Genomic DNA, 23,110 nt, shown 5'->3' with positions numbered 1-23,110 from the left:
GGGGAAGGAGAGGGGGGGGGAAGGAGGGGGGGGGGGAGAGGGGGGGGGAGAGAGGGGGGGGGGGGAAAGGAGAGGGGGGGGGAAGGAGAGGGGGGGGGAAGGAGAGGGGGGGGGGGAAGGAGAGGGGGGAGGGGGAAGGAGAGGGGGAGGGGGAAGGAGAGGGGGGAGGGGGAAGGAGAGGGGGGGAGGGGGAAGGAGAGGGTGGGGAGGGGGAAGGAGAGGGGGGGAGGGGGAAGGAGAGGGGGGGGGGGGGAAGGAGAGGGGGGGGGGGGGGGGAAAAGAGAGAGGGCTTGTGTGGAGCATAAACACCGGCATTGGCCAGTTGGGCCGAATGGCCTGTTTCCGCGCTGTAACTTCTATGTAACAGAGAACACAAGCCTCAAATCAAACACAACTAGAACCAGCACTCGCACTGGTAAAGATTAAATCCTGTAGGTCGTCATCATCATCATCGTAGGCGGTCCCTCGAATGAGCATGACTTGCTTCCACAAGAGTTCACAGATGTTTAAGTCCTGAACTCCAATTGAGGGGTGGAAGATGCCTGTGTGTGGACTTTTAAAAATTAAACGTGTGGTGACTGTTGCACATCAGCCACCACACGGGCTCGACAGAGCTAGGCCCTTGGTCCAGTGGCAAGGGTTGAACCAGGACGACTGGAGACCTAGTATGAGAACACCACCGCAGGTCAGGGCTATAAATAGAGCTGGAGCGCTGGGCCCTGGAACATTGTGGGCGAAGGTGCGGTGAATGAGGGCATGGGACACAGAAGAGCAGCGGGCCCAGGGGCAGCACGGGCCTGCCCACACTGCGATATGATTGGGGCTCAAGGGAGAAAAGTAAAACTCAAAGAATAAGCATTTAATTCTGATTTTTTCCCGCATTTTACGGGTTTCTTATGTTACTTCTATCGATTTACCTTATTTAATATTGTGCCCCCCTCTTCATGGCCAAGTTGTCATCATTCTTTTTAAAAAGAAACAGTGCATGAGCAGTGAGTGGTGCTTCACTTCTCGGATCTGCATTTGAATTCAGGCAGCTGTAGATCATAGTCACCCTGCACCTTGAGCAGCATTGCTGGTGGAGAATTAACAGCTTATTTCCAACCTGCTCTATTGGCTGGGTGAGGCTATAGCGTGGAGACATAAAAAAGTTAAGCAACCAAACAACAAACCAACTGTAGCTCCTAATTTTGTCCAGTGCAGTGGGTGCTTAGCTAGGTTTAATAGGAGCGCTATGGTTATCAAGTATTTTTTATTTGCATTGCGATTACTTTGAGAGCCACACATCCTTTAATAAAAGGAGGCAGAGAAAAAATGCTCAGTAATTAGGGCATTACATAGGTCTTTAATAAGGATGAAACTGTAACAGACATAGCAATGTGGTTAGCTCAGGATCAAACCTGCATACCCATAACATTCTTTACAGCAAGGGCAGTAGGAGACCCAAGATAACACTGAGGCATCTCCTCCTCCTTTACAAATTCCAGTATGGATAAGACAGTTCCCTGCTCAATGCCATCTTAGCAATTGTGCCAAACCAATGTGCTGCACGCAATAAAACACCAAACACTGAAAAAATACCAAAAGCCAGAACACATGGGTTTTGCTTGGAAGAAACAGGAAAAAAAAAATAGAAAATAGGTGCAGCAGTAGCCCATTTGGCCCCTCATGCCTGCACCACCATTCAATATGAAGGAAGAGCTTGTCACTTGAATGCACAATGGTTTCATGTCTACTGTATTCTAAAAATATGGATAGTGTGAAGTTAAGCTGAGAAATGACGTGTCCTCATCTGCAAGACCATAGGCCGTTCAACACCTGCCCTTAGCAACTGTGGCAAGTTTCTGCTGTAACTGTTGCTGACTGTGCAATACCCAAGTGTCTCCAGCAACCCACTAAGTGAAAAATAAAAGCAGACCAACTCCAAGTCAATCCCAAAATGGAAGGGCAGACTTCAACTTCACAGCAACTCAATGTACACAAGTCAATAATATGGATTATAAAAATACACTTGCACAGGAACAAATGCTACAAGGGTCAATATTGACAATTGGAGGTGGTGCTGCAGAAACATTCACAAGAGGATGTAACAGCTTGTGACAAAGCAAATCATTTCATTTTTTTTTTAGGGAGGGAAACCAAGTTTATTCTTCTGTAGTGTTTACACAGTAATCTGGAATGGAAAATTGCATTGTTATTATCAGTTTGTTATCTCCAATGATGCATGTCAAGCATAGCAGCACTTTGACTAATATACCTCACCAATCCAGGTTCATAAGTGGGCCACTTCCTCCCTTCTTGATGGTGCCAACTCATTCTAGGCCAAGGTTCCATGAATGCCAGCTGCCTTCCTTAGCTTTGTGCGCGAGCCTAGATAGCGAATGTCAGCACACCATTCAATCACGCAGACATCACATCAGAGTCCGATTTCCACACGAGCATCTTTCAGCCGGAGTCGCTGGATAGTGACCGAGAGGAAAGCATTCTCTTTCTCCTCTCCCGTTCCCCTCCTAGCCTAGGATCTCAAGGCCAATATTGCAGCCCCCTGGCTGCTCCAGATGAGATCAGCACAAAGGGGAGAATGAAGCTTTCAACCACACAAAAGAGCTGTATTGTGCTGCATTACTGAATAATAAGACACGGGTCTGTGCAGGCTGGTCCCCGTATGGCTGGTCTTCCCCGTTGATTATCGCTCATTTTGTTTCCTGAGTTAATGGATAGCTATCAGAAGAATTCTGGCAGATTAATCTCTCCTCAACCCAGGAACAGAGATGGTATCTCTACTGCTACCCTGACTGGAATCAGCTGACTCGGTACAGATCCAATACGGACCTTGTGCATACAGCGACTCTGCCTTAACCAATGGCACCACTGGGGACAGCAGTCACTGGCAGGATTCATGTGATAAATTAGCATCAACTATGTCCACAGAGAGAAAGAGAGAGAGAGAGAAAGAAAGAGAGGAAAAGAGGCAGGTAATAATGCCAGTACAACAATAACAAAAGAGCCCTTTGCAGGTCAATGTATTCTGAACATTCAACGTGTGTGTGTGTGTGTGTGGGGGTGGGGGGGGGGGGGGAAACAGTCCAGAGTCAGTTTCGAAGAAAGTACATCTTTGTCACTGGTAGTGCCATTAGTACCTAGGGTTTGGAGAATGGGATCTTCGTCCTCAATAGCTACACAATTTAATAATCGCAACTTTGACATTAAAGTAGAATGCATCATTCTAAAATGAAGAGCTTGAAAGGGTACAATTACATGATCTTCACAAGTCACCCAAACACAAGGGAAATGTTCACGCCTTGGAGGAAGTTCAGAGATAAGCCACAAGCCCGACTGCAGCATAGAGGACTGAGCAGGAGGGTAGATTGCAAAAACTTGAGCTTTGAAAGGCAGAAAATGAGGCAGTTAGGAGGAGGAAGAGAAAAGAGAATCTTATAGAAATGCTAAACCTGGAGCATTATAACAAGTTAAACCATGCTGGGATTAGGGATCATAGCTTGTCTTTGAACTGTCTCCAGGACTTGAACATTTCTCATTATACAGATTCAAATTGCTGAAGGGCAAATTTAGGAATGTCAGGAATAATTTCTTCACAAAAATGCTCAATGTAAAATGCCAGGAAGAATAGTGGAGCTGAAAACCTTAGAAGCCATTTAGATCAAGAGACTTGAGCAGACAGGGGGAAGGGGGGAGAATTGTACATTTTTCTTTTTGGGTAGGTGAGAGGAGAGAGGGGAAAAGCAATTTCTCACAATTGACCAAAGAGGACCATGTAATTCCTGCACCTTTCCTTCTCTGTATACTATCCCTGTATCAGAATCCGAATTCCCTGTAGCAGCAACCTCAAATGTGATGGTGACTTAATAGATTATGAACAGGTCAGCGATCAGATATAATGCATCTACAAAAAAGATTAAAAGATGAAAGCAGTTTACCACAAGTTCCATTAATGGTAACACATGGCCATGCAAGTTATGACCTGTAACCCAAGAGTGCAACCTAGCACTTGCAGATCAATCGTTTACCAGATGGCATATAAAAGACACAGGTGTGGTTTACGACAAGTGTAGACATATCAACAATTACATTGACAGTCGAAAGCAAGCTTACATGGCATCACTGAAGCTTCAATTCTCACCAGTGTGAAAGACCTGCACAGCAAGTATGATGTGGTTTGTAAATCTTGCAAAACAATCCAACATATTGCTAGTGGTTCCACATGAGCCATTTCCACAATAAACCAGCATAAATCAATATATTAAAGAACAGGAAAGCGGGACTGATTGGTAGCTTTGAGAGTCGGCGCAGACTCGATGGGCTGAATGGCCTCCTTCTGCAATGCAAGATTCTATAATTTGACACCAACTCTGGTCTTCAGCCTTACCTGAATAGCTGCAAACGCCAGAGCAGCCATAATCACATACATCATTATTTCCTGTAGCTTCTTCACCACCAGAACCTTGCATCCCTGTGTGGTTAAAGGATGAAAAATAATGAAAATGATGCCTTTTTTGGTTTCTACCAAATACCCTCTTAGGTTTTCTCCATGAATCCTCCTGAATCTCAGCCAAGTCATAATCCATGTCTGAACCAGTGAGCACCATCGCGGATTCTACTCCCTCATTTGTTGCAGGAGCCACTGGATAGTGAATCGAACCCTGGTTGATTCTTTTCCCCCCCACCCTCCTCCTCCCCAGTTCAGGGTACCAAGGTCAGGAGCAACAGCACCACAACTGCCCTGGTTAAAATCAGCTAACACAGATAGATCAATCAATCAAATATAGCTTAATACTACACCAGATTGTGCCTTTATCTACTCAGTTACCTGGGGCAAAGGAGGGTACAAGGAGTTAGGTTACAGATCAGATGTGATCTAATTGAATGGTGGAACAGGCTCGAGGGGCTAAATGGCCGCTCCTGTTCCTGCGAGTTCCTGTTCAAGAGTGGGGAAACTCTGCACTTACTCAACAATTGGTGCCACATCAGTAAAATGTGAAAGCATTGCAGGCTGCTCAGGAAACTTGAGATTAACCAGACATTGAAGCAGTAGCTGGGGCATTATGGCACATTAGAACACACATGGCTACATCACCACTCTATTTACTATCTAACCCCAACTGTATCATTATGGGATAGTGACAAACAGGAGCCCAGGCGATGGGGAAGGGAGGGGAAAAAAAATTCACAGGTACATTGAACAAGCCTAGAACTAGTCAGTTGCCTTTTTCACAAGAGCCTGATGACAGCTCAGGGAAATGGATAAGGAAAGTTATCTACTTTGCTTGTGAAAAAGGCAATGAATAGAGGTTTGCAACATTAATGAAAGCAAAAAATTAAATAAGTAAGGGCATAAATTGAGACTGAAATCATGGTGTATTTCATGCAAACTTCTCAACTGCAAATAGTTAGAAACATAGAAAATAGGTGCAGGCCCTTCGAGCCTGCATCGCCATTCAATGAGTTCATGGCTGAACATGCAACTTCAGTACCCCATTCCTGCTTTCTCACCATACCCCTTGATCCCCCTAGTAGTCAGAACTACATCTAACTCCTTTTTGAATATATTTAGTGAATTGGCCTCAACAACTTCCTGTGGTAGAGAATTCCACAGGTTCACCACTCTCTCGGTGAAGAAGTTTCTCCTCATCTCTGTCCTAAATGGCTTACCCCTTATCCTTAGACTGTGACCCCTGGTTCTGGACTTCCCCAACATTGGGAACATTCTTCCTGCATCTAACCTGTCTAAACCCATCAGAATTTTAAACGTTTCTATGAGATCCCCTCTCATTCTTCTAAACTCCAGTGAATACAAGCCCAGTTGATCCATTCTTTATGTCCGTCCCACCATCCTGGGAATCAGTCTAGTGAACCTTCACTGCAATCCCTCAATAGCAAGAATGTCCTTCAAGTTAGGAGACCACTGTACACAATACTCAGGTGTGGCCTCACCAAGGCCCTGTACAACTGTAGTAACACCTCCCTGCCCCTGCACTCAAATCCCCTCGCTATGAAGGCCAACATGCCATTTGCTTTCTTAACCACCTGCTGTACCTGCATGCCAACCTTCAGTGATTGATGTACCATGACACCCAGGTCTCATTGCACCTCCCCTTTTCCTAATCGGTCACCATTCAGATAATAGTCTGTCTCTCTGTTTTTACCACCAAAGTGGATAACCTCACATTTATCCACATTATACTTCATCTGCCATGCATTTGCCCACTCACCTAACCTATCCAAGTCACTCTGCAGCCTCATAGCATCCTCCTCGCAGCTCACACTGCCACCCAACTTAGTGTCATCCGCAAATTTGGAGATACTACATTTAATCCCCTCGTCTAAATCATTAATGTACAATGTAAACAGCTGGGGCCCCAGCACAGAACCTTGCGGTTCCCCACTGGGCACTGCCTGCCATTCTGAAAAGTACCCATTTACTCCTACTCTTTGCTTCCTGTCTGCCAACCAGTTCTCAAGCCACATTAGCACACTACCCCCAATCCCATGTGCTTTAACTTTGCACATTAATCTCTTGTGTGGGACCTTGTCGAAAGCCTTCTGAAAATCCAAATACACATCAACTGGTTCTCCCTTGTCCACTCTACTGGAAACATCCTCAAAAAATTCCAGATTGGTCGAGCATGATTTCCCTTTCACAAACTTTTGCAGCTAAATAACATTTGTAAAACTTTTTTGTAAAAAACAAGCTATACAAAACATTTTTGACCATCATCCCTTTTGTCTCTCTAATCTCTTCTGCCTTTCACCCTATCACCAACCTTCCCTTTAGTCCTTTCCTCCCCTCCCCTTTTACTGCCCCCTGCACTTCCTTAAGAATCTGTTACATCTCAAACTTTTCCAGTTCTGACAAAGGGTCACAGACCCAAAATGTTAACTCTTTTGCTCCACAGATGCTGCCTGACCTGCTGAGATTTCCAGCATTTTCGGTTTTTATTTCGGATTCCAGCAACTGCAGTATTTCACTTTTCTATTCATATAAAAAGTTCCTCTGGTTTACACATTACCGGCTTAAAAACAGTGAGGCACATAATTACATGCCTTTTTAACAAAACATAATGACTACAACATCAGTTTGCGTTAAAACACTTGCTCCTGGGATGTGAGTGACACTGATGGGACTGCATTTATTGCTCATCCCTAGTTGCCCTGAGAAGATGGTGATGGGCCTTCACCGTGAGCAACTGCAGAACAAGATGTGTAGACCAACAACTTTTTTTTATATAGCATCTTTAACGTAGTAAAATGTCCCAAGGCGCTTCACAGCAGTGTCATAAGACAAAACAAATAAATTTGACACCTCAGCCACATCAGAAGAAATTACGGCAGATGATCAAAAGCTTGGTCAAAGAGGTAGGTTTTAAGGAGCGTCTTAAAGGAAGAAAGAAAGGTAGAGGGGCAGAGAGGTTTAGGCAGGGAGTTCCAGAGCTTAGGGCCCAGGCAGCTGAAGGCATGGCCACCAATAGTTGAGCCGTTATAATCAAATATAAAGAAGGGTGGCAGCTTCTTTTCCTGAAGGATGCTAGTGAACCAGTTGTGTGTGGTTTTTTTAAATAAATGAACTGCAATGCAGCCATTTTCATGTACTTTTTTTCCCCCCTCGCCTGATGACAACCCACAAATTAACAGATTGCACAACTTGCCACGGTGGATCAGACGGTGTTCCAATTCTGGGTTACAACCTGCCTCTGCTCCCTGGCCTGCAGCGATATGGAAATGCATAAAGTCAGCAGTTTGTTGAGCACAACTTCATTTACTTTGGCAGCAGTGAGGTTGGAAATAATGTCGAACTTAAAACTTGTGACTTTCAGCACTTCAGATTTTTTTAATTTATTTTTTTATAAATACGCTCTTGAAAACGAGAGACAGACTGTTTTTGAAACACTGTTTGGGGAGGGATGAAACAGGCAGGCATCCCATCTTAAGTGGAGGCAGGAGAGCACGAGCACACAAGAAAAAAAAAGTGTTCCAAGATAGAAGCACTAGAGTTTCAGAAGACAGCAGAAGGAATAGGTGATGGCAGAAGGAAGAAGAGACTAAGTAAGGAAGAGGAGACTAAGTAAGGGAGTTCCATACAAACATAGAAAATAGGTGAAGGAGTGGGCCATTTGGCCCTTCGAGCCTGCACCACCATTCAATATCATGGCTGATCATGCAACTTCAGTACCCCCTTTCCTGCTTTCTCTCCACACCCCTTGATCCCTTTAGCCGTAAGGGCAGTATCTAATTCCCTCTTGAATATATCCAATGAACTGGCATCAACAACTTTGAGGTAGGGAATTCAACAGGTTAACAACTCTGAGTTTCTCCTCATCTCAGTCCGAAATGGCCCACCCCTTATCCTTGGACTGTGACCCCTGGTTCTGGACTTCCCCAACATCGGGAACATTCTTCCTGCATCTAACCTGTCCAATCCCGTCAGAATTTTATATGTTTCTATGAGATCCCCTCTCATCCTTCTAAACGCCAGTGAATACAGGCCCAGTCGATCCAGTCTCTCCTCATATGTCAGTCCTGCCATCCCGGGAATCAGTCTGGTGAACCTTCACTGCACTCCCTCAATAGCAAGAATGTCCTCCGATTAGGAGATCAAAACTGAACAGTCCTGGAAAAGAATGAGTTAAAGCAGGAGATCCTGCAATGAGTCTCAAATTAAATGTTGCAAGGATGCAAAGGGGAAGGGAAGTATGTAGGACGATTTAATATATACACTGAAAGAAACTGAATACTTTCAAAAATGCTGCTGATTAATAACCCACTGCTATGGAAAAAAAAACACCCACTCCATTTTAAAAAGTAGATATTTGGAATTTTTGGGACAATTCATCCACACACTAGAATTTGAGCCAAATGAGAATTTTCAAATTACAAATGATCGAAGTTAGTTTTCCTTCTGCGACACTGGTCACTCGTCCTCGCCCAACCTTACCTCTGAATACAGGTCCCAAGGGCGGCTCATGCTGCCTGTGCAGTTGCTGACGCCCGACTTGCAGCAGCTGATTGGCACGCTATTGTTCCTGGTCTGTTTGAACCACTGTGTATCTTCCCAATCAGAGTAATTGTGGATGCCACAACAGCGCAGCTGTAAGACAGAAGTGCACATTTAGAGTTAAAACTTGCAGACACAGCATTCAGTACACCACAGTTTGCAAACTGGGGTCCCCAAATCCTGAAGCAACCAAAAATCAGATTTCTGAATTTGTCTTTATTTGCTGGTGCAATTTCTCTACCGTACACAAATACAATATATTAATAACTTATTTATATAGCGTCTTTAATGTAGCAAAACATCCCAAGGCGCTTCAACAGCAGCGTTACAGGACAAAATAGATAAATCTGACACCGAGCCACAAAAGAATTAAGGCAGGTGACCAAAAGCTAGTTAGAGGTAGGTTTTAAGGAGCGTCTTAAAAGGAGCAAAAAGGTAGAGGCGGAGAGGTTTAGGGAGGGAGTTCCAGAGCTAAGGGCCCAAACAGCTGAAGGTTAAGCAGTTATAATGAGGGATGTTCAAGAGGACAGAATTTGAGGAGCGCAGACATCTTGTGGGGTTGTAAGGCTGAAGGAGATTACAGCGATAGGGAGGGGCAAGGCCATGGAGTGATTTGTAAACCAGGATGAGAATTTTGAAAATTGAGGCGTTGTTTAACCTGGAGCCAATGTATTCTCCGCAACAGCAGTGTTCTTTTAGATAGGTAGCACAGCCTTTCAGACATTGGGACAGAAGGGATCCCGGGGACTGCATCAATATTCGTCTCCCCACCCTACACACGGTTTCCATTGGGGACACTGTATAGCAAGCAAGAAGCCCTATTGATTTTTCCTCTACTCAGCCCAAGGGGCATGGTATATAAATGATTGCATCCCAACTGCTGCCACAGTGGAGGTCACTCAACTCTGATCAAAAGGAAAGCTTTCTACAGTTCCCCACTCGCCCCACACCTTTGAAGAAACTGCAACAAAACATTTCAAATAATAAAATTTAAACTGGGTCAATATAGATTACTCTAGCATTTTCATTTCGAACAAAACAAAGGATTATATTGCAGGGCCGTTCAGTAACACTTTGAATCACGTAAGCCACAAGAGCGGCCAACAGTCATCGAAAACCTCTAGTGCCTTACTGTGCTGCACAATTGCAGACAATCTGTACACAGCTCATTGATTCCTCAACTCTTGAGAAGCAGAGCTCATATCTCGCTATAAATTACAAATATCGAGCTTTTGTGTAGCTGCGAGGGAGGAGCGCAATTACAACATACATAATTGCAGAAGAGCAGGAAGGTACAATGTCCGCTCTGTGCCAAGGCAGAAGCTGCACTGCAATTAAACAACTAGCTTCAAAGCTACTGGGCTGGAGGCAGATGGGAACACTAGACAAGGCTTCCTACTCCTGACTGCTAGCTATCCTCCAATTGAGACGTTAAACAGTCTGCCCCAGACAGATACTAAAGACACCATGGTATTAATTGAAGAGAAGGGACTTGACAGGGTAGATGCAGAGAGGATGTTTCCCCTTGTGGGGGAATCTAGAACTAAAGGGGAAAGTTTCAGAATAAAGGGTCGCCCATTTAAAACAGAAAAGAAGAGGAATTTCTTCTGAGGGTCATAAATCTTTGGAATCTGTGGAGGCGGGGTCATTGAATATATTTAAGGTGGAGATACAGATTTCTGAACGATAAGGGAGTCGAGGGTTATGGGGAGCGGGCAGGGAAGTGGAGTTGAGGCCAAGATCAGATCATCCATGATCTTATTGAATGGCGGAGCAGGCTCGAGGGGCCGAATGGCCGACTCCTGCTCTTATTTCTTATGTTCTTATGTAGAAGGGATTTCTCCCACTGTCCTGACCAACATTCCCCTCAATAAATAACCACACAAAACCAAAGTTAACTGGATATTCATCCAATTGGTGTTTGGACACTGCTTTTGCCTGCATAACAGTCAATTGGCTATGAAAAAAAGCACTCACACAGTGAATTACTAAGATAAGGCAAGGTGACAAGGCATCATCCTTTATATAACGTGCATTTGTACAAACAGAATTCACTGGGCTGCAACGCTTCCCCATCACTGAACAACCCTACCGATGCTGCTGTCATATACATCATGGAGCTGATTGCTGAGCACTGGAAGGGATATAGAAGTGTGCAATTGTTCAAAAATAATGAATGAGATTACATATCCTGGCTACCACTCTGTTCAGGCCAATAATGCAAGAAACAGCACCATCTCTCCAGCGATGTGGGGGCAGGACACCTCTCAAGGTGACACATTTCATAGCTGGGAGAACTAGCCAGAGGTGCTGTAATACCAATGGGGAGTACAGGAAGAAGTGTGCCCACCAGATGCAAGATTCTAATGATTAGACCATCTGATATCTTTGGATGCAGCCTACAGCGTTCACCGCAGCACGGAATAACTGAGGTGGGGAAAAATAAGTCTTCAACATCTAAACGGCATTATCGAAAGGTATCAAACTGAGGGACACACAAACTGATTACATGCCAACGGTGAATGATAAATGGAGAATATGCGCGTTGTTTAGTTACTCCCACCTGTCGCTGTACGTAATCAATAGCACGGCTGGCGGCATCTGGGTACGTTCCATTGTATTCGTCGTACACTTTTTGAATACTGTTATCAACCTCATCCTCCACCTGCACAGATTAAAACAAGGCTTAGACACCAGTTACTGCATGGCACACAGCACCAGAGAAAAGGTCGCAGCATGGCAAGCTTTAAACTAATCCTTGCTCACTCTCGTTAGGAAACAGTTAGGAAATATAACAACCATGAGCTTAAGGTCACTACGCTTAAGGTTTCCTCACCATTTCTTTTCAAACAGCAGAACAGGAAGTAATTACAATATATAGCTTGTTATAGCCCAGAGCTAATTTGGTAATGTTGCGCGAGTCCGGAAGTGAACCCAAATACTTTATATACCAAGGACACGAATGTATTTGCTTCGTGGGATCTTTGCTTAAGAATTTATAGCAACACATTGCTATTAAGAACGAGTGAGTTTATCACACTACACATTACCAGTTCATCCACTAGGCTCACAACTGCATACCTCATCGTGGATGACCTAGACCCAACTGACTGGGGTTTTATTGAGTCTTGTGTACATCATGTGACTGGCTAAGCCGCTCAAGGCAACAGCTCTACAAACCTGTGAGCATATATTACAGTTACTAGAAAGCACTGCTGCAACCATGTATAAGGACAGTGCTGTTAGAATCATGTTGCATGACTGTATCCAGAGCAGCCTTACTTTACAGAAGTATTTCGCTGGCTCTGTGTGCAAGATAAACCGTCATTTTTGGAATGGAAGGAAATGAAATTTCTCTTTTGGCTGAATTGAATTCATTACCTAAAATTACTCCTGGCTTGTCATTATGGAATAGATTACGAAAGCAGACTAGCTTGCATATAAACTGCCTTTATGCCTTACTTCCTGGTGCAACAGATTATTCAATGGATTTCAACCATCTATTTGTAAAACATCGTTTAATGGCTTACAGGGTTTGGCACTGCACTGCTTTTTAAAACATTCCTCCATGTGGTGTGGGCGTTGCTGACAAGGCTAATATTTATTCCCCATCCTTAATTACCCTAGAGAAGGTGGTGGTGAGCCACCTTCTTGAACCACTGCAGTCTGTGGAGTGAAGGGACTCCCACAGTGCGGTTAGGGAGGGAGTGCCAGGATTTTGACCCAGCAACGATGAAGGAACGGCGATATATTTCCAAGTCAGGATGGTGTGCAACTTGGAAGCACCTGCTGCCCTTGTCCTAGGTGGCAGAGGTCGCGGTTTTGGGAGGTGCTGCCAAAGAAGCCTTGGCAAGTTGCTACAGTGCATCTTGTAGATGGTACATATTCGTATAGTGGAAATAGCTTGCACTCTTACTGAAAAAAGCAAAACCTAGAAGAGTATGGCAGTGTGAGCCTCTTAGCTAGCACCAGAACACATGTGACTCTGATCACTCGGTGTTAAATCAAGGAGAACAATGCAGGGGCAGTGATGTTCAATAGTCCATCCCATATGTTAATCATGCAAAGTACTCCAATATCGAGCCTAAACTTGTCTTTTGCTAGTCTGAACTTGCGTTCCCTTATCCAACTGCTACTTTTATTTCAATATATTTGTTTTTAAATACCATTCTCTACCCTTTCAATCACGTTTCAAAGCTGAAAAGTCAAGTTTCTCCAGTCACACCTCGTAATTTAATCCCATGACCTGAGTGAACTGTCTTCTAGCTTCTCTCTACAGTCCCCAGGGCTCGAATATCTTCCTTGTCTCGGTGACAAGAAATGGATACAATACTCGAGGTGTAGTCTGACCATAACACTGTGCAGACTAAGCATGGCGTATTCAGAGACTTGTAACATGGGCAATAAAACTCAGCTTTAGTTCTGTTAATTGTTACTCAAAATTTTGAGAAAGGCTGGGACCTGAATCTATATGCCCAGGCTGAGAACAGGATGTGTGCGACTAGAGGCTCTGAACCACAAACAGCGTCATTTAATTACACAAATTAGAGGCACTTTATCTACTGCCATTATACTATAATTGGCATCTAGAAATGATGTTTAAATATCATTACATCAATGCCATTCCTTTTCCCTACAGCTGTGCAGTAATGGATGGCAGTCTTTATGCTTTATGATGATTAGCAACCCAGCCTCGTCCAGCAAATTAAGGGAATTGAAGCGTATCTAGCAGAGTGTGTGACATTTACCTTTGCTCTGTAGATATAGCCAAGTACCACGACAACTCCCTCTGTGATGAAAACTAACAGGAGGATCAGCACAAACTTTTGGGAAAAGAGAAAGAAAACACTTTAGTTTCTGCAGAATAACTAGGAGATTGTTAACCTGCGTCACAAATAATCATTTGGAAAAAATTCATGGAGGGATTTCAACACAAGGATGAGAATTTTAAAAAGTCAAGATGTTGGTCGACCATGACAAATTTGCTGGAGTTCTTTGAGGATGTAACGAACAAGGTGGATAAAAGGGGAACCAGTGGATGTGTTGTATTCGGATTTCCAGAAGGCATTTGACAAGGTGCCATATAAAAGGTTACTGCACAAGATAAAAGTTCATGGGTTTTGGGGTAATATAGAGGATTGGCTAACTAACAGAAAACAGAGAGTTGGGATAAATGGTTCATTCTCTGGTTGGCAACCAGTAACTAGTGGGGTGCCGCAGGGATCAATGCTGGGACCCCAACTATTTACAATCTATATTCATGGCTTGGAAGAAGGGACTGTAACATAGCCAAGTTTGCTGACGATACAAAGATGGAAGGAAAAGCAATGTGAGGAGGACACAAAAAAATCTGCAAAAGGACATAGACAGACTAAGTGAGTGGGCAAAGATTTGGCAGATGGAGTATAATGTTGGAAAGTGTAAGGTCATGCACGTTTGCAGAAAAAAAAATCAAAGAGCAAGTTATTGTTTAAATGGAGAAAGGTTACAAAGTGCTACAGTACAGCAGGACCTGGGGGTACTTGTGCATGAAACACAAAAGGTACAGCAAGTGATCAGGAAGGTGAATGGTATCTTGGCCTTTATTGATGGAGTATAAAAGCAGGGAAGTCTTGCTACAGCTTTATAAGGTATTGGTGAGGCCACACCTGGAATACTGTGTGCAGTTTTGGTTTCCATATTTACAAAAGGATATACTTGCTTTGGAGGTTGTTCAGAGAAGGTTAATTAGGTTGATTCCAGGGATGATGGGGTTGACTTATGAGGAAAGGTTGAGCAGGTTGGGCCTCTGCTCAATGGAATTCAGAAGAATGAGAAGTGATCTTATCGAAACGTATAAGATTATGAGGGGGTTTAACAAGGTGGATGCAGAGAGGATGTTTCCACTGATGGGGGAGACTCAAACTAGAAGGACGATCTTAGAATAATGGGCCGCCCATTTAAAACAGAGATGGAGGAGAAATTTATTTTCTCAGAGGGTTATAAATCTGTGGAATTCGCTGCCTCAGAGAGCTGTGGAAGCTGGGACATTGAATAAATTTAAGACAGAAATAGACAGTTTCTTAAAAGGATAAGGGGATATGGGGAGCATGGAGCTGTGTCCATGATCAGATCAGCCATGATCTTATTAAATGGCGGAGCAGGCTCGAGGGGCCGTATGGCCAACTCCTGATCCTATTTCTTATGTTCTTATGAGCCATGGTTGGGCAACGAGCACAGGGGTGATGGGTGAATGGGATCTGTTACATTTTAGGATACGTGCAGCAGAATTTTGGATGACCATCAGCATTTTCCAAGTTATCCTTTAGTTAAAGGTTTTCTTTAAGCAAGTACTGAATTCGCTGATGAGGATAAATAATGCAAGAGGACTGATGAGTAGAGTTGCAGAACCATTATTATAGGGCGTCTCCATTACATAATTGATTTGCTGCTCTACAACACAAGGCTCAGTAACTTCAAGCCAGTTTCATCCAATGAAGTCACCAGCATGTCTCACTTGCTAAAGATTGTGCAACTCGCACTGACAGACTAAAAGTCCCAAATTTGATTCCCAACCTGTGATGAGCTAGCCGATTCAGCTAGTGACACTGTAACTGGCCTCAGCAAACAAAGAAAGCCAGCCAGTGTTCCAGCCAGCATGTGGAATGAGCTCAGATGCAATGTACTTTAGGTAAAGGTGCCTGCCAACATTCACTCATTGGCCATTTTTAATTAAGTACTGGACAGTTGGCATCGATGAAACCGCACCTCAACAGGAGTTGGAGGGGAATAAACTGGCAGGGGAAGAATAGCGTTAACACCCTTTTAAAAATGCCTACAAGGGGCAAAATCGTAAGCTCTTCAGGTTAAACATAGTGGTTTCTCCTTGGCTCATTTGTCATTTCTTCCACACAACGTTCAATTTGGTTCCTTCAAATTGCCAATGTTTGTTGTTAAGAGGGCCACAGAAACTACAACTCAAGCCAAGAATGATATCCAACCAGCATTTAATCCAAACCAGGATCTTAATTTCAACATGAGGTTATTTTAACTGCATTTCCAAGATTTCAACTATAATTTTTAAAGCTGCAATTTGCCTTAAGCACGCACATTTTACTTGACTTATTTGTTTGGATACGGCATTACTCGCCCAACTTACAGTTGCCAGGCCACAGTGGCTTTCACGGATCGTGGCACAGCAGCCAATCAAACCGATGAGAAACAGGAGCGCCCCAACGCCAATGATGACAACCGCAGGGATCAGAGTGTACACATCTTCAAAGAAGTGATCGTAGTCATCGTACGTAATGAAGACATAGGCTCCCACGTAACACAGGATCCCTGCTGCCGCCTGTAAGACAATATTGAAAAAATGAATACATTGAATAATTCACAATTCCATAGCTAGCTGTTTGATCTTTGACCACCGACTCCAGTTGTGTTTTATTTTCTTGGGATGTGGGTGCTGGCAAGGCTGCATTCTTCATCCATCACTAGCTGTCCCCAAGTAGTGATTGTCTTTACAACTGAGAAGCTTCTTAGGCTACTTCAGAAGCTGTAAGAGACAGCCACAGTTGTGTGGGATGTGTATGACAGACTAGAGGGCAATTGCAGGATGCTTTCTCAGAGCAGCTGGGTTTTTACAACCACCCAGCAGATTTCATGGTATTATTCCAGTGCTCGCCCACAATTACCAGATTTATTGAATTCAATCTCACAACTTGCATTTAGTACTGAGATGAGGAGACATTTCTTCACTCAAAAAGGGTAGTGAATCTTTGGAATTCTCTGCCCCAGAGGGCTGTGGACGCTGAGTCATTGAGTATATTCAAGACTTGGTTGATAGATTTTTGGGAACTAAAGGAATTAAGGGATATGAGGATAGTTCAGGAAGGTGGAGTGAAGGTAGAAGATCAGCCATGATCTTGTTGAATGGCAGAGCAGGTTCGAAGGGCCAAATGGCCTACTCCAGCTCCTATTTCTTATATTCTCTTGCTATTCCCGTGCCATAACCATTGCACTACTGTAGCCCACGTGTTCTGCAGCTAGTACCCAAGTAAACCAGTTTACCCACTGGTCCTTGACACATGATACAAGTTTAACTTTGGCCACTATTGGGGATTTTCAGAAACTAATAAGGCCATGACTTTACATTACAATCCCATTAGGTACTCGTCACCCTCCCCACAATAGCATGACAATATGTAGAAAGCCCGGCATGTTAAGCGAAATGATGTCATCCATTATCATAGCAAACATTGAGTAGGCAGAATGGGCGATTTCTTGTGGTGCACTGAACATGTGCAACTCCCCAACCCCTAGCTCACTTCGCCACCAGTTCCAAGGAAACCAAACTGGAAGCAATACGGTAGAGGAGGATTTCCTGGAGTGCATAAGGGATGGTTTTTTAGACCAATATGTCGAGGAACCAACTAGGGGGGAGGCCATCTTAGACTGGGTGTTGTGTAATGAGAGAGGATTAATTAGCAATCTCGTTGTGCGAGGCCCCTTGGGGAAGAGTGACCATAATATGGTGGAATTCTGCATTAGGATGGAGAATGAAACAGTTAATTCAGAGACCATGGTCCAGAACTTAAAGAAGGGTAACTTTGAAGGTATGAGGTGTGAATTGGCTAGGATAGATTGGCGAATGATACTGAAGGGGTTGACTGTGGATGGGCAATGGCAGACATTTAGAGACCGCATGGATGAACTACAACAATTGTACATTCCTGTCTGGCGTAAAAATAAAAAAGGGAAGGTGGCTCAACCGTGGCTATCAAGGGAAATCAGGGATAGCATTAAAGCCAAGGAAGTGGCATACAAATTGGCCAGAAATAGCAGAGAACCCGGGGACTGGGAGAAATTTAGAACTCAGCAGAGGAGGACAAAGGGTTTGATTAGGGCAGGGAAAATGGAGTACGAGAAGAAGCTTGCAGGGAACATTAAGACGGATTGCAAAAGTTTCTATAGATATGTAAAGAGAAAAAGGTTAGTAAAGACAAACGTAGGTCCCCTGCAGTCAGAATCAGGGGAAGTCATAACGGGGAACAAAGAAACGGTGGACCAATTGAACAAGTACTTTGGTTCGGTATTCACTGAGGAGGACACAAACAACCTTCCGGATATAAAAGGGGTCGGAGGGTCTAGTAAGGAGGAGGAACTGAGGGAAATCCTTATTAGTCGGGAAATTGTGTTGGGGAAATTGATGGGATTGAAGGCCGATAAATCCCCAGGGCCTGATGGACTGCATCCCAGAGTACTTAAGGAGGTGGCCTTGGAAATAGTGGATGCATTGACAGTCATTTTCCAACATTCCATTGACTCTGGATCAGTTCCTATGGAGTGGAGGGTAGCCAATGCAACCCCACTTTTTAAAAAAAGGAGAGAGAGAGAAAACAGGGAATTACAGACCGGTCAGCCTGACATCAGTAGTGGGTAAAATGATGGAATCAATTATTAAGGATGTCATCGCAGTGCATTTGGAAAGAGGTAATATGATAGGTCCAAGTCAGCATGGATTTGTGAAAGGGAAATCATGCTTGACAAATCTTCTGGAATTTTTTGAGGATGTTTCCAGTAGAGTGGACAAGGGAGAACCAGTTGATGTGATATATTTGGACTTTCAGAAGGCTTTCGACAAGGTCCCACACAAGAGATTAATGTGCAAAGTTAAAGCACATGGGATTGGGGGTAGTGTGCTGACATGGATTGAGAACTGGTTGTCAGACAGGAAGCAAAGAGTAGGAGTAAATGGGGACTTTTCAGAATGGCAGGCAGTGACTAGTGGGGTACCGCAAGGTTCTATGCTGGGGCCCCAGCTGTTTACACTGTACATTAATGATTTAGACGAGGGGATTAAATGTAGTATCTCCAAATTTGCAGATGACACTAAGTTGGGTGGCAGTGTGAGCTGCAAGGAGGATGCTGTGAGGCTGCAGAGCGACTTGGATAGGTTAGGTGAGTGGGCAAATGCATGGCAGATGAAGTATAATGTGGATAAATGTGAGGTTATCCACTTTGGTGGTAAAAACAGAGAGACAGACTATTATCTGAATGGTGACAGATTAGGAAAAGGGCAGGTGCAAAGAGACCTGGGTGTCATGGTACATCATTTCATTGAAGGTTGGCATGCAGGTACAGCAGGCGGTTAAGAAAGCAAATGGCATGTTGGCCTTCATAGCGAGGGGATTTGAGTACAAGGGCAGGGAGGTGTTGCTACAATTGTACAGGGCCTTGGTGAGGCCACACCTGGAGTATTGTGTACAGTTTTGGTCTCCTAACCTGAGGAAGGACATTCTTGCTATTGAGGGAGTGCAGCGAAGGTTCACCAGACTGATTCCCGGGATGGCGGGACTGACCTATCAAGAAAGACTGGATCAACTGGGCTTGTATTCACTGGAGTTCAGAAGAATGAGAGGGGACCTCATAGAAACGTTTAAAATTCTGACGGGGTTAGACAGGTTAGATGCAGGAAGAATGTTCCCAATGTTGGGGAAGTCCAGAACCAGGGGACACAGTCTAAGGATAAGGGGTAAGCCATTTAGGACCGAGATGAGGAGGAATTTCTTCACCCAGAGAGTAGTGAGAACCTGTGGAATTCTCTACCACAGAAAGTTGTTGAGGCCAATTCACTAAATATATTCAAAAAGGAGTTAGATGAAGTCCTTACTACTAGGGGAATCAAGGGGTATGGTGAGAAAGCAGGAATGGGGTACTGAAGTTGCATGTTCAGCCATGAGCTCATTGAATGGCAGTGCAGGCTAGAAGGGCCGAATGGCCTACTCCTGCACCTATTTTCTATGTTTCTATGTTTCTATGAATGCTACCAGCAATTTAAATTTGAGCTGCACTCGTGCACTGATCGCCAAAGACCCAGTTAGTAGCAGAACAACAGGAAATAGGAAAATCTAGCACAGGAAGAGACTCTGCAGTCCATCTGACTGGTCTTATAAGCCAATACCACAATCGGCCACTTTTATTATCCACCTAATTGTCCCTTAGATTTTCTACCATCAGCCTCTATGGGCAGTCTGTTTCACACATACACCATCCTCTGAACAGCTAAATCTAAAGTATTCGCACAACCAACTTTTTCTAACTGAGCGCTTGTGCTCACCAAATTGTAGCAATCTCAAAACATTACTGGGGTGGAATTATCTATTCCCTCAAGAATCATAATGGCTTTAAAACCTTCCCTCAAGAACAATCTACTAAACCTCTCCTCATAGCTCAGAGATGCCTCAAGTTAGGTGCCATTTGGTGGACCTCTTCTGCACTGCTTCCCATGCCTGGACAGAGGGCAGGAGTGGTTATTCTTGCTCTCTGATCCACACTTTTGTCACGTTGGTAAGATCAGCTTAACTAAAAATACACAATTTTATTTCAACACAAAGTGAGTAAGTTCCAGAACGGCACGAGCTCGAATCATGAACGGTGTTACTGGCATCTGTGGTGTCCAATCATTCTCTCGTTGTAGGTCCTACACAGACGTACAATGTACCAAATTCAAAGTTTAAATCAATGTTCCCATCCACTTGTATATCAAGGTGCTGACACTGGCAGATCTTGGTGTTCCAACAAAGCAGCCCACTTGATTGGGACCCCACCCACCACCTTCAACATTCACACTCTCCACCACTGACGCACCGAGGCTGCAGTGTGTACCATCTATAGGATGCACTGCAGCAACTCGCCAAGGCTTCTTCAGTAGCACCTCCTAAGCAGTAGAGGTCACGGGTTTGGAAGGACAAGGGCAATAGGTGCATGGAAACACCACTACCTCAAAGTTCCCCTCCAAGTTACACAGCACCCTGACTTGGAAAGATATCGCTGTTCCTTCATCGTCGCTGGGTCAAAATTCTGGAGCTTGCTCCCAACAGCACTGTGGGAGAACCTTTACTACACGGACTGCAGCGGTTCAAGGCGGCGGCTCACCACCACCTTCTCAAGGGGCAACTAGGGATGGGCAATAAAAGCTGGCACTGCCAGCGACACTATAGCCCATGAACAAATTTTTTAAAATTATCCAATGAGGCAAGGAAGGAGAACCCTTTGCAAACCTCATACAGGACAGCCCAGTGAATAAAAAATGTAAACACAAATATGAAGGATTCCCAAGGGACAGATTGCTCAGGGGCACATATGGCCTCATAGGCTACGGTCTGGACAATCTTGTTGAAATTGTAAGGATGAGGAGAGAACATAGGAACAAGAGGTGGTCATTTATTGAGATCATGGCTGATCTGCGAGCTAACTCCATGTACCCACCTTTGGCCCAGATCCCAGAATACCTTGGGGTAACATCAATCTCAGATTTTAAAATTAACAATCGTTCTGCATATTGGTGATGATTGCTAGAAGAGTTCCAGACTTCTACCACACTCAGCATAAACTATTCCTTATGAGTAAGCATTCAATAACACTTTAAAACCATTTAAATGGCACTGATGCCAAGTCATATGGAATAAGCAATTACAGTGCCTCATTAAAATGGAAAATTAAGCACAGTGAAATGCAAAATGCTGGAGGTATGATACTACCAACACATTTCAAGAGCGCCCTAGCAACTAGGATGCTTTCTATTATTTCTATTTGAATCAAGACCAGAAGAGATGGTAGTTGGTGGCATCTCATTTACCTTACAACCTGTTGCAGGACAATTGTGCGATTTACCGAGGCCTGAATGCTAGCCACATTAAAAGGTGGGCAGACAGGCAGTAGCCAATTTTTCCGATGTCACTGGCTCCCCTCTAGGTTAGGCAGTTTATATTTACGAGACAGATGGCGGATAAACCACATGTTTGCAGTTGGCTGCTTTGGTAGTTGAGCAGAGCGACTGTATAGTGCATTCCAGTCATCATCTTAAGAGTCAACAGCCAAGGGTTTCCAATCAAAACATTTTACCATTTTGTACCCCCAGACACTGACATTTGTTGTGCACTCAAGAGTTTTCTATTTTTAATTTCATGAGTTAATTTGCTTTTACAAATTATTTTTCTTTGCTGTCTGAAAAGCCCAACCCCTGGAGTTTATCCTCCAATCCCTTCAGACGACTCACAATTTGTCTTCAGATAAGGGAATCAAGCGATATGGAGAAAGTGTAGGAAAATTGAGTTGAGGTAGAAGATCAGCCATGATCTCATTGAATGGCAGAGCAGGCTCGAGGGGCCGAACGGCCTGCACCATAGTCTTATGTTCTTATGACCTTATCCACCTCAAAAAGGTTTTAGTCACTACCCAGAATGAGCTTTATAGTTTTGTACATTTAACCCTCCAGTGTGCCTATGACGCCCACCCCCCCCCACCATTTTCAACTGGGGTTGGTAATTCCAAGAAGAACACGCAATTGACCAGATTTCCTGACAAGTCCTGGAGCAAACCTTGTAAAGTTTCTGTAGTTTTTCTTTACAAGTAAAACCTATTCTCATTTCTGCCAATTTGTTTATTTTAATAGCTCAATATTCCACTTTTCCAGATTATAGAAAGCTGCTTTGATTTTGTAATCCATCTAATGATGCTCTTCGGTCAGCTAGGCTGCCAAAGCAATTTTATATTCACTACTACTGTGTAACATTTGTTGAAGTTTCAGCTTTGCTCTACTTTTAATACAAAAGTACCAATTGGTTGAGCTCAATTTAGGCAGTCAAGGAAAATGCATAAGCTTCAATAAAATTTGAAAGAACGGTCTCTTTATCCCAACTCAATTCCCGCTCTAGCAGTTTGCTCTTGACCAGAAGGTATGCAGCCTGTGTCCTGATTTGAAATCAAGTTTCAAATCCCAAGATTGATTCCTTCCACCTCCAACGTCACCCATCATAATTACTGAATCCCTCACCCACGCTTTGTTACCTTCAGACTTAACTTCAACTTCTCTGGCACTCGGGAACCAGTTTTACGCAAACTTCAACCTACAAAAACAAGGGCCCCACAAATCCTATTCTGCACCGTCCTGCTCTCCCATCAACCCCCATTCCCACTGACCTCTGTTGGCTCCCTGCCTCACAGCCTTCAAATTCAAAAGCCTCACTTCCAATCTTCTCTACAGCGTCACCCCACACAAGTCATCCCAACCTACACAATAGCAATTTGTTCAGAAATGCACAGGATCAGGCTCGGTCA

At 44.0% G+C, this 23,110-nt stretch overlaps 1 protein-coding gene across 1 annotated transcript in view; it reads right to left on the bottom strand.

The window, feature by feature from the left end:
* Window positions 1-23,110, bottom strand: part of LOC139234079 (tetraspanin-3) — a 60,864-nt gene that overhangs the window by 16,021 nt on the left and 21,733 nt on the right. Inside the window, exons 2-6 of the mRNA XM_070865005.1 lie at window positions 16,149-16,340; window positions 13,759-13,833; window positions 11,574-11,675; window positions 8,951-9,103; window positions 4,388-4,471 (exon numbers count right to left, since the gene is read on the bottom strand). Coding sequence (XP_070721106.1) covers window positions 4,388-4,471; window positions 8,951-9,103; window positions 11,574-11,675; window positions 13,759-13,833; window positions 16,149-16,340 — 606 coding nt within the window. The remainder of the gene's footprint in view (window positions 1-4,387; window positions 4,472-8,950; window positions 9,104-11,573; window positions 11,676-13,758; window positions 13,834-16,148; window positions 16,341-23,110) is intronic.

This window comes from Pristiophorus japonicus, chromosome 21 (assembly GCF_044704955.1).
Source record: "Pristiophorus japonicus isolate sPriJap1 chromosome 21, sPriJap1.hap1, whole genome shotgun sequence".
Taxonomy (NCBI): domain Eukaryota; kingdom Metazoa; phylum Chordata; class Chondrichthyes; family Pristiophoridae; genus Pristiophorus; species Pristiophorus japonicus.
This window is presented reverse-complemented; position numbering and strand designations above follow the sequence as displayed.